We start from the raw sequence: 12,416 nt of genomic DNA, 5'->3' as shown, positions 1-12,416 counted from the left end.
TATATAAAAATGTTTCTAAAAAATATACCTTTGTTTTTAATTAAACATAATGCGTAATTGAGTCTAAATGGTTAAGGCTTTAAGATGTGTTTAATATTTTAGCTTTAGTTTCCTTAGTACCACTACCTGAGAAGGGGTTCCAATTTTTTTTGTGGGTAAAAAGGGGTACAGTGTCTAATTAAGTTTGAGAAACACTGTTCTAATCAATACTGAACCCATTTTTCTGTTCTTCAACTACCCTATTATTCATGGTGTTGCTAATTTGATTGTTGCAAAATAAAATGGGTTTGAAGAAAATTAGAACTTTATTGGGGAGCAAAGCTTTGAATACATTGGTGTGGAAAAGGCGTGTGCACAGTTGTTGGCTTCAAGCGGCTTAGTACTGCAGTGAATTATTAGTAGGCTAATCTAAGAAGACTAGCCTACTAATCATAATGTCTGGGAAGCACCTTTCCCATATGTCAAGCATTGACATTAACTGGTGTTTTTACGACTGAAACTGATCGGCTGCTAGGGCAATGTTTGCTAAAAATTGCTTATCCCAAATTTGCCTCTCAATCTCTCGGACTATCTGTCTGGGCTTTTTCTACAATTACCCATGTTTTGATGCCTGCAAAATACTTGATTTTAATTCAAACATGTCTTGTTGATACTTAAGGACTGCAAGACCAATTGAAGAAAACACTAAAGAATTCTGAAAGCTACTTTACTTACTTGAGTTATTCCTAAAGGTGCATTATTTCGCTTTATCTACCCCCCTCCCCCTTGCTGGAAAAATGTATAAACCACTTCTTGTATTTTCATTATATTTTAAAATAACGCTATTGAAATATAATGAGAGCACTATTGCAAAATATGATGAGATATAGTGGGTTGTGTATTTATCCACTAGGGGGGACGGGGGGGGGCAAAGTGAAACAACCCGTCCTTAGTTATTGCCCATAGTTTTAACAAATATCAAACCACTTTAGAATTGAGAAGTATGTTAGAACACGTTTCAATTTGAAAATTAGATGATAGCCATTTGTTGTAATGGTTAAATAAATATATCATATCACAAATTAGTGAACTAAAATCAAGTATTGTCAAAATTATTTATCATTTTCGGTTTACTTCATACTTTAATGCAAGCACGTATTCGAATGAAGACCTAGGACCCCCCCCCCCTTCATTTATCAGTATTTTCTATAACTATCCCTATAATTTGATTTATTTTTCCTTTAAGGTTCAATTCTGCTTCGCCCCCTCCCAAAAAGCAATCTTACCTACCTGATCTTGCTTCAGTTTCTTTTTCTTCTAAAAGTTTAATAAAAACCTGGAAACAGGATTGTGACATCGAGATCTTAAACACTTTCCAAATAACAAAAATATTAAAAAGAAAACTAAACGAAAATGTAAGAAACTGTTGCAAAGGAAGAAAGTATGATATTCTATTTACGTTTTCGTTAGATATAGTCTAAATACCAGATTTCCTTTGTTGCATGTTTTTTTTAACACCAAAACATAATATTTTATTTTGATCCTAAAAATAAATAATAAAGATAAATTTCACCCTAATTCAATGAAATGGCCTCGTGATTAAAATTTTCAAGATAATCTAAGAATAGGAATTCAGTTTTTTACTTGTCCTTTTTTCTTCCACTCACTTAAAGTTGTATCCAACTTATTTAAAAACACATCAATCTCCTCTTTTTCCATACCAATACCAGCAGCCACGGTCAAATATGGGGTGGAATAAGAACTGTTATGTGAACCCCATCCTTGATATGTTACCCCCGCCACGTCTTTTACACTACCGACATCTATAACACGACAGCCCGATATTCTTTTTTGAAAAAGCCACGCACCAAGTTCTGTTATGTCATTGTCTCTTAAGCCTTTAATATAAGAAAGAGAAAGTGCTAATGATATATTGTTTCCTTTTGTCTCTAAAACCCTTTCTCCATGCTTTTCAGCTACGAATTTCAATCCAGATTTTAATTTTTCAAAATTTTCTTTTCTCTCATTTAAAAGTGTTTTAAACTTATTTTTACCCACACTTAATAAAGTGATAAGCAAATCTAAAGAGGGGCTAGCTGATGCTCTTCCAGGGTAGAACTTCGAAATATCATCAATAAACGTTTTATCAAAACCGGCGATTATAGAGCCGCCTACAGGGACCATAAAATTTTTATCAGTGCTCTGAACAAAAGCATCAACCCGTCCCTTTATGGCAGCAGTTTGAATAAGATGGCAGCACTTGCTACTTTGCAGACCATAAGCATTGTTGACTAGATGTGGAATGTCATATTTTACACACAATTCAGATACACTAATAATGTCATCAAAAGCACGGGGTGCAAAGCAACTAGTTGTTGTTATAACACAAAGAATTTCTTCTAAAGGAATCTTGGTTAATAGTTGTTCGATAGCAGAGACATCTGTATTCAGCTCATCACCATTTTTGGTTGTGTCAACCACTTTTAATGTAAAACCACTTAACTGCACTGCTTTTATACAAGATTTTTGGTCAATTCGGGACCATATGACGTACTTTGACGAGGGACGTTTATGCCACAGTGTAGACAACACAAGAGATAGGGCCATTCCGGTGGCAATTGGTGCCACGAAACAGTTTTGAACCGAAGTAATGCCACATATTTTTATAGCATCTAGTGCCAAGGCATTGGTAAGTTTATTAACAAGGCTTGAGCCAACTGCTTTGGGTTGAGGTTCGACCAAATCACCTAAAATTCAAAGTCGGCTTTTAATTCAAAGTGAGATGAAATGTCTTTAAACATCAATTATGAATTAATGTGAATCATGTATGAGCTAACAGTTTGAAACATATAACACACCTTTAATTTGGACAAAAACTAAACCTCCTGTGCCAAAACCATGGGAAGTGTTGCGGCAAATGTGACACAGGAGTAAAAGTTTCACAACAGCATATGCAACCATGCATGGGCAAAATCTATATGTTCCGTTTTATATTTCCATAGTTTGTGCAATTAAACAACTTCAGAAATAAATCTTCTGTGCACGAAGCCACGATTAAACGTATAAACGGAAGAGTTATTTATTCAAAAATATGTAACCAAAAAGATTACCTGTTTGACGGGTCTGGTAACTTCCTGCGATTCCCCCTGAATTTTCCTGAGACACATAAAACACTGATAGTTTAAAATATGAAGTAGATCTCAGTACATATCATAAGATAAATGCTCAACGGGTTATACTATTGGGTTCAAGCCCCTTAGAGGCTTAATTTGAATCCTAGTTAAAAATCATTACTACATTAAGATTGATAAGCTCTTCTGATGGCTGTGAATGACAAGAACTTAGCCATTCCCAAACAAAAGTCAGATCGAAGACTTACTTTCGAAAAAATAGCTGTACCTGCGGCCAAATTCGGCTGAACAAGGCTGATGACCAACCATTTTGAAATCACTAAGTCCTCCCCTCCCCTCTAGAGGTCAAACTAAGTTTAACCGCTAGAAAGGTAGAGTAAAGTACTTAGAAATTTATAGGTTGGGATTCCTGTTTGGTTGGGACTCAACAGCCCCTTTTATAGATATCTATAATTTAGGAGGCCTTCTCCACCAACAGTAGTAGGACTGATATCATACCCTGAGATGCACCAATAGAAAATATACCTCTATTCATAGATACCCTGATTAATTGGTCAGGTCTAATTCATACCCAAAAAAGCAAAATGTAAAAATAAATATGACTTTTCATGATTTTTTTTTTATGTATATTTAACAACCAGTTCAGGAAAATTTCCTGACTAAAAGAACAAACATATAGCTAGAACATGAACCGTCGATACTGGCTCAGTTTGGGGATCAGTTTGGGGTCTGTCCCTTGAGTAGACATACTAAACTGACATACCCCTTACACACAACGTCAAGTTGTTACCGCTTGTAAAATTTCTTGAGATCTAAATATTTCTTTTAGTAGATATTCTGATGACAAGACACCAGATCTACATTAGCCGGATTCCTTCCATATCCAAAACAGTAAAATATGAAAACACGAAATTTTTCTGTGTCTGACAAACATTTCAAGTAGATTACAAAAAACTCACATACAACTTTAATTATTAACTCGGTTAGGGTGAGATCTGGCAATTCCTTAGGTTGATATCTCCAACTTAGGAAGTGGCTCCCATCACAAATCAACGTCCCACCAATGGTTTGGGCATTAGCTAATCAAACATTAGATGAAGATTTCTGTTTGGCTTGGCCTTAACTAAGCTCATATCGATCGAACTTGGCTGATAAGCTCATATTCTGGTGCTATATAAATTTCCGTTATGAATTGGTTTGGTTTCAACTGATTCACAAAATTAGATCTAGCCAAATTATGGTCATAGTAAAATCTCATTATAAATGGACCTAAAAGGATACATAATTCTGATCTAGTGTTTTAAATAGGTCATTCGATGTCCTAGATAAGTCAGGCATAAATGACCCCAAAAAAGTTTACGTTCAGTTTCCAAAAAAAGTTTCCAGAGCAAGGACAGTTTCGTTTCGTCTCTTTTTTTACACTATTTAGAAGGCTAGAAAAACGCTAATTATTTTGTGGAAAATTATTAAATATAATCAAAACTCCGTAGAATCTTTTTCCTACTAAATAGAAAAATTTCAACTTTTCAGCTTTTACTGTTGCAAAACTAAAGATCATTAATAACAGAAAAATAAAGCAGGAGCATCGCATCGTAACATGATCATAGCTAATACTGAGCCATAATTCAGAAAGCGCAAACGACTGTTTTCAACTTGAAAGGTTTTCACTTCTTATTGTTAACCGGCAATGGATATTAATCATAAAAAAAAATTATGTTGAGAAGTCATTGAGAAAGTCATTTAACTGCCATGGTCTTTAAATCTTAGCGGATACCAATTTTTTTAGCTAATTAAAACATTTTCTTTCTTTGTTATGGCAGTTTGGCCATCTAGATATCTGAAAAAAGTCAAGTTCTATCTTTTTTTCTTTTCTTTTTTTTGCAATCTATATTTCTGGAAAAAGTATAACTCTTTATAACGTTTCTACATGTACCTTAAAAATGAGCTAAGTTCCTTTCTTATTCCGTGGGGAACAAGTATTTTGTTTAAAAGGCCAAGTTACTTCATATGAAATCTCCCTTGTGGACGAAAAAACAAGGTGCTAGCCTTTCACAACTCTAATAAAAATAATGCTATCAATAATACTTTTTTACACACTATTAAAAATTGTAAAAATATAGTGTATTGAAAAAAAAGGAAAAATAAACAAAAACAACAAAAAGACAAAAATCGGAATTGCAAAAAAAAACTAACAAAAAAAAGAATACTGAATGTAAAATAAGGAGAGTGCAAAGTCACAGGCACAAGTTACAGGCAAAGGAAAAATAGCAAGCAAATCAAATAAGAAGCATCAAGAAGCAAAATGAAAGAATCATTTTGGAAAACTTATTCAATAGCATCTCAATGGCACAACTATATCAGTAGCTAAATACTTGGCAGAAATTTACTGTTATAATACCGCTGAGGTAAATACAGCAAAATTTTAAAACAACAAAGAAAAAAGCGCGGTGAATCAACAGCAAATAAACAGGTATTGTCCGAAGTCAGACATCCTAAATGAAACAGAAAATTATGGTAAAAAAGGATGAACTTAAGATTGGGGAATGGCTTAAAGCTTAAAGACTATGCAGAAAATTATTATCTGTTGAAATTTTAATAAATTTATATTAAAATAAATTTATTTAAAATAAAACATATTTTTTCGAATTGAAAACTTACACAACCATTTATATTAATTCAAATTAAAAAGGAATAATCGGGAATAAGTTTTTAATGAAAAGTCCTCCTTTTTCGTTGTGTATAATTTAGTAGAACTATGAACTATAAGTGAAAAAACAGCAAAAAAGCTAAAAAAAAAAAAAATAGTGCACTTAACAGCTTAAGAACATGCAGCTTTCCTTTGAAGGTTTAGTTGTCTGAAGGTGAACTGATTCCCCAAGTTAGTAGATTGTTATTGTTTAAATCAAACAGTTTGTGGCAACGAACTGTAAGTAAGGAGCGACCCGGCTCAATGGTAACCGAAACTGTAGAAAACGGAATTTTGATACCAATAGATACATCAAAAGAATCAGATTTTAATGCTGATTTCAAATATATAGGTTTCATCAAATTTAGTTCTACCTATCAAAAGTTACGCGCCTGAGAAAATTTGGCTGATTTTTGAAAAAAGGGGGAAAGACCCCCTAAAAGTTATAGAACCTTATTGAAAATCACGCCATCATATTCAGCGTATCAGAGAACCCTACTGCGGAGGTTTCAAGCTCCTATCTACAAAAATGTGGAATTTTGCATTTTTTGCCAGAAGAAAGATCACGGATGCGTGTTTTTTTCTTTGTTTGTTTGTTTTTTTTTTCCCAGGGGTGATCGTATTGACCCAGTGGTCCTAGAATATCGTGGGAGGGCTCATTAGAACGGCAATTAAAAGTTCTAGTGCCCTATTTAAGTGACCAAAAAAAATGGAGGGCAACTAGGCCCCCTCCCACGCTCATTTTTAACCCAAAGTCACCCGATCAAAATTTTGAGATAGCCATTTTGTTCAGCATGGTCGAAAATATGATAACTATGTCTTTTAGGATGACTTAATCCCCGAAGTCCCCGGGGGGAGGGCTGAAAGTTATGAACTTTACCCAATGTTAACATATAGTATTGGTTATTCGGAAGTATACAGACGTTTTCAGAGGGAGTTTTTTCTGGTAGTGGGGGGGGGAGTGGGTCGGGGGTTATGTGGGAGGATCTTATCATGAAGGAAGTTTTAATGGGAGAAGAAACATTGCTATGAAGGGGGTGCCGGATTTCCCAGCATTATTTAAATAAAGATCAGAAATTATATATAAAAAAAAACAAGTTTTCCAACTGAAAATAAGGAGTAGCATCAAAACTTAAAAAGAACAGACAATATTACGTGTATGATTGGGTTCACCCCCTAGTCAATACCTCGCTCTTTAAGCCAAAGATTTTTTAGTACTTTCATAAGAGCTATTTATTCTAAATAACGGCCTTTGTGATTAAGGGGTCATTTTTTTAGAATTGGACCAAAATTCAAACTTTAGCTTAAAGAGCGAGGTATTGACTAGGGAGCGAGCCCCCTAATATACGTATTAAAAATATATGAATATAGAAGTTCGTTACGTAAGTTAATTCGTAAGTTACGTATATTTATTACTAATAAAAACGTTTGTAAATAAAATCAAACAAGTTTCAAGAAAGCAATTTAACAAATTAAAAGTAAAATTAATATGCAATTTTTTTTTTAATTATTCATGTACGGGGAGTCAAAATCAAAACCTGCATTAATTCAAAAACGTTCAAAAATTAAATAAAAAAAACAAGTTTTTTAACTGAAAGTAAGGAGCGACGTTAAAACTTGAAACGAACAGAAATTATTCCGTATATGAAAGGGGCTGTCCCCTCCTGAACGCCTCGCTCTTTACGCTAAAGTTTGACTCTGTCTCACAACTTTATTTTTTAAAACAATAAAAAACTTTAGCGTAAAGAGCGAAGCGTTGAGGAGGGGACAGCCCCTTTCATATACGGAATAACTTCTGTTCGTTTTAAGTTTTAACGTCGTTCCTTACTTTCAGTTAAAAAAACTTGTTTTTTTTATTTAATTTTTATACAGATACAGTAATTGCGTTGTCAAATTTAACTAATTAGTTTTGCTGATTTATTTTCACAGTTTTCGTGGCAACACTGACAAAATTTTCATAGTTTTGAAACAACCAAAATCATTTTTTTTCTTAGAAAAATTGTTGTCCTCACTTATGAATACACCAGTTTCCAGGGGGGGGGATAAAAAGTTTTTTGGATATCCTTGGTACTTTAAGTAACTGAAAATATTTATTGAAGGTAAAAGCAAACAATGTCTAGTAGTCTTCTGAAGAACAATTTAGAGGTCTCCTGATTCATATTGTCTATATCACCTCGAAGTGACGAAGGATATGACAAAGCTATATATTTGACACATTCTGGAAAAAAGAAACACAAATATAATACTGTAAACAAATCCTTTAAATCTCCCGAGGCTCTAACTTTTAAGTATCAAAAGACCTCGAAAACGTAAAAGTTTCAATAAAGACGAGGAAAATTTTTGAAAAACAACGTTTTCACTTCAATAGCTTACTGGTCTAAAGCACTGTTTCGAGAGATAGCGTTTTTATTACACACTCAAAGGTTTTGATTCTATGCACAAAAATTACCCCTAGGAGGAGGATTCTCCAATGCAACTTTGTGCATTCTTATCCATAACACTATTTTAAGCAGCAAGATTTTAAGGATGAATACCTGATCTTTCAATTCCATGGGATAGACCCTTATGTCTAGTCCAAATAATCTTGGAAAACACACAACCTTCTCGTTCGCCAAATCAAACTAATCTAAGGAAATTGTTGCTAACCAGACATCAATTCTATCCCCTAGACAATCCCCCCTTGCAAAAAACTCCCCTGCAACTTATGTCCGTGTTTCTCAATAACAAATACTATCTGTAAAAATGGACAAGTTACAGAACCTAAAAAGGCATTTTATCTTTTACAAGGCGGTTCCGTGAGAAATCTAAGGTCTCGGTCTATTCTTAAAATAGTTGACATGTAATATTATAAACTCCGTTCCTATCAGGACAATGGAATCGTAGAAATGGAGTTAGAAAGTCTTGGTCATTTCCTTGTCAACTCCTTAGGATTCCCCTGTGCTCCATCGTCCATTCTTATCCACAACATTAATTTGAAGCAACAAGATCATAATGATGAATACCTGATCTTCCAATTCCGTGGGATAGACCCCAATGTCTTGTCTGAACAATCTTGGAAAAAACACGACCTTCTCGTTCGCCAACTCCAACTGATCCAAGGAAATTGTTGCTATCCATCAGTGCTATTTCATGAAGGAATGCTTCTACCATACTATTGCTCCACCCCTCTTCTGGCCACTTCCGTTTTTCAAGAAGCTCTTGAATCTTATTGCTTACTGACTTTTTAGCTTCCTCTGCAATTCGCAGGTAAGAGACTGGCAAAAGCTTTGCTGCAGCTTGAAAGTCCATGCGTATTTTCTGCTTTAACTTGGCTACCTGAAACAGGCTATAACATAAATATTTCAATAGAATACAGATGAAGCTCCTAAGTTCTAAGGACGTTCAATATCACAAATGTCGTTTTACAAGTCTCAACGTCGGATGACACTCTCAAAGACAAAGGGCATATAAGAAAATTTTCCCAGCACCATAGAGAGCTTCCAAAGCATTTTTTTTAATTGACAGGAGATCTTAAATATGTCAACAGTAGTTTCTAACACCTCAGAGACTGTTTCCGTACTAAAGAGAGTTTGAACTGTGCTTCTGGTAAGTTTGGAAATCTGAGTCTCGATTTGAATTTTCGACCAATAGGAAATCAGCATATGTTTTTTTTAACCAATAAGAAGCGTAGCTCGAAACTCCAACTAAGTCATTAATAGGCTAGTAGTTCAAAACAAAGACTGTCTAGCCTCTTTCTAGTTGTTAAACCAAATGCGGTCAATTCAATGTACATACAGCATTAATAATATGCATGCTATGTCGGCAAAGATTTCAATCAAGGTGGTAAGCAAAACAGAAACTTCTAAAGCTGTCAAATTATTCAATGATGCTTCTTTTGAGCTGATTTTTAATGTTCTCCAAGCAGATATACTACAATATTTTTAGGGACTATCTAGGCTACATCTAATTTTAGTAAGAAAATTCTGCTTTGTTATAAGAAACAAAAAATTCACGTTCCCTAATGATGTAACTTTTATGAAATCTGAATATTTCTATCTCTGGCACATAACGGGAAATTTTAAATGTTTTTTAAAATTAAAGTCAAGTATTTTGCAGAAATCAAGACATAGCTAATTGTAGAAAAAGCCATTGCGCAATCTATTGCGCAACTAAGTCATTGCACTACTAACTCTCAAGGCTAGAGAAAATCAGACCTTGACAAGCGAGGGGCTACTTACTCTCTTTCAGAAGGTGTATAGCGCCGGTATAAGTATAATCTAGGACTCTACTTATACCGACCACGCTGTTTTTCTTGATCTGTTTAAAATCGGTTTTTCTGCGTCCACTCGGAGATAAACATAAAGTATGATATTTTCATCAGATTTTGGTATATTTCATTATGATCAACCTAACTTCCCTTCTTGAGTGTGATTGGTGTAATACACAATTACCAAAATGTGTTTTGTCAGTTTTCCAAGTTTATTGCAAGACAAATGTCAACTTTTCTGCACTTACTTATTTACTTTCCTAAAAATCAAAGAGCATAAAAGATAAGAAATAAAAGTAGGCTAATGATCTATGAAAAAACTAAAAGCTCGGAAAAATAACTAAATAGAATATTTAGCCCACTTTTTGGCACCAAATTAGAATAATGACAAATATTTGGCCATTTTATTACCAAATACTGTATTGGTTATATCTAGACCTACAAAATTGCAGCAGTCTATGGTCATCACTGTTTTCTTTTCTAAAACTGAATTTACCTAGGCTAGGATACCTTCTATCCCTATTTCTACTGACCTGGGTGTTAAAATCTCAGAATAAAAATACCATATTCTACATAGATAATTTCGGAGACCACACTGCCTTACCATGACGATAAAATAAAAGTTCGAAATAGGGATAAAATCCTTTTTAATAGACAGTGTATAATAAATTTCACAAAAAATAACAGATATTTCGGTCACATATTCAGTGACCGTCATCAGTAGTAAATCAGTTTTACTACTGATGATGGTCACTGTATATGTGACCAAAATATCTGGTATTTTTTGTGAAATTTATTATACACTGTCTATTAAAAAGGATTTTATCCCTGTTTCGAACTTTTATTTTATCATGTTTTCCATGGAACCAAGTCTATTTGTTCTTGTAACTGTGAATAAAATCCATCTGAATCACTAGTATCTCCGTCAGTTAGTTCTACAGGGGCATATGCTATTATAACTGATACCCTGAAATTTTTAGTCATAAAATGAGCGATTAGTATTCTATTATTAATACCTTCCCAGCCTAAAAAAGGCTTAGCAGCTTCCTTACTCATTATGAGCCCTAATCCCTGTCTATGTGCCCCATCCTTCCTGCTGGAGAAAATAAATTTCATATCACCTAATTTCAGGCTTCCTAACCCATGGACCTGAGTTTTTGAAACTCCTAATAAGTCCAATTCGAGTCGTCTGAATTCATCAGCCAAAATAAAGATAAGATAGTCATTTTTTAACGTCGTAATGTTCCAAGTTCCAATGTTCATATTCTTTAAATCATTAAAATTGTTTTGGCCTGAGAAAAAGCAATGGTTCCAGATAGCAGTGTAGGACACGACTAACACATCTTCTCAAGTCTACGAGAATCACTTCAGCCGGCTTAGAACCAGACAGTAAAAATTCTCTGGGACCTCCAGTTGATTGGAGGCAGCCGTGCAAAAAGTGGGGTAGCAAAGTAGCAATGCTACTTGGCAGTTTTCAAATTTGTTGGCAGATTCTGTCTGAAAATACCATTTTTATATATAAAATAAATTTTTCCTCATAAAAAGGCTGTCAGAACACAAGTTAAGCTGCTGAAAGTTGGCAGCTTTTGGAAGTCTGTTGAATTCTGCTACTGGCAGGCAGCAGCTTTGGAATTATTCTATACCTGACTCCCCCCTTCCTAACACTTAAGTATATAACCCAAATTATATATTTCCCATGAGCTTTTCTGGATATTTATTTTGTCACAGTTGGTCCAGTTTAGAGGTACACAGTTTTAAGCAAGAGTGATACTAACAACTTAATGTAAATATGGTAATTTTAAAAAGATTTGTAAATTATTTTTCTAATTGGGTCATGATGAATCAATGCCTCTGGATTTTATAACTTCAAAAAAATGGAAATGTAACAAATATTAAGTTTTTAATGGTACTTGTTAATTAAACAAAAAACACTCAAGAATTTGGCTTAGGTTATATCTAAAAAAAAACGGCTTCATAGCATACAAAGACAAGTGATGGGCGATCGAAGTGCATCGGACTTAGAAAATTTGGGCTATAGCCTATATTTGCACATTGGGGGGGGGGGGGAGGGGGCAGCATGCAAAAAGTTGGGTAGCATAGTAGCATGCTACTTGGCAGATTTTATTGTCTAATAAAATTTGTTGGCAGATTTTGTCTGAAAATATCAGTGCTTTGACTATCCCCAAATTTTTGGGGATTTCCCAAAAATCTGTCTTCTCAAAAAAAGCTGCTTCCCCAAAAATCTCCTTTCGTTCAGGATTGCCACCCTAGTGATTCATCACTAGTGGCAATCCACCCCTAGTGACTACCACTGTCACTTTACTTGACATTATTTTTTCACTACTTTCCAAAGTTTTTGTCTCAATTATTAATA

General features: G+C 34.3%; 1 protein-coding gene across 2 annotated transcripts in view; it reads right to left on the bottom strand.

Annotated features, from left to right (window-relative positions):
- Positions 1–1,241: 1,241 nt before the first annotated feature.
- SecS (Sec synthetase) overlaps positions 1,242–12,416 on the bottom strand; it is a 118,338-nt gene continuing 107,163 nt past the window's right edge. Inside the window, exons 2-3 of one of the 2 annotated variants that reach the window (XM_089095221.1) lie at positions 8,799–9,121; positions 1,242–2,726 (exon numbers count right to left, since the gene is read on the bottom strand). In XM_089095221.1, coding sequence (XP_088951347.1) covers positions 1,612–2,726; positions 8,799–9,121 — 1,438 coding nt within the window. In that variant the 3' untranslated portion in view covers positions 1,242–1,611. The remainder of the gene's footprint in view (positions 2,727–8,798; positions 9,122–12,416) is intronic. The other variant, XM_089095222.1, reaches the window with a different exon arrangement.

This window comes from Artemia sp. Qi Xiang Cuo, chromosome 10, assembly GCF_049724085.1.
Source record: "Artemia sp. Qi Xiang Cuo chromosome 10, ASM4972408v1, whole genome shotgun sequence".
Taxonomy (NCBI): Eukaryota; Metazoa; Arthropoda; class Branchiopoda; order Anostraca; family Artemiidae; genus Artemia; species Artemia sp. Qi Xiang Cuo.
The sequence above is the reverse complement of the archived record's forward strand: the minus strand, read 5'-3'. Positions and strand labels throughout refer to the sequence as shown.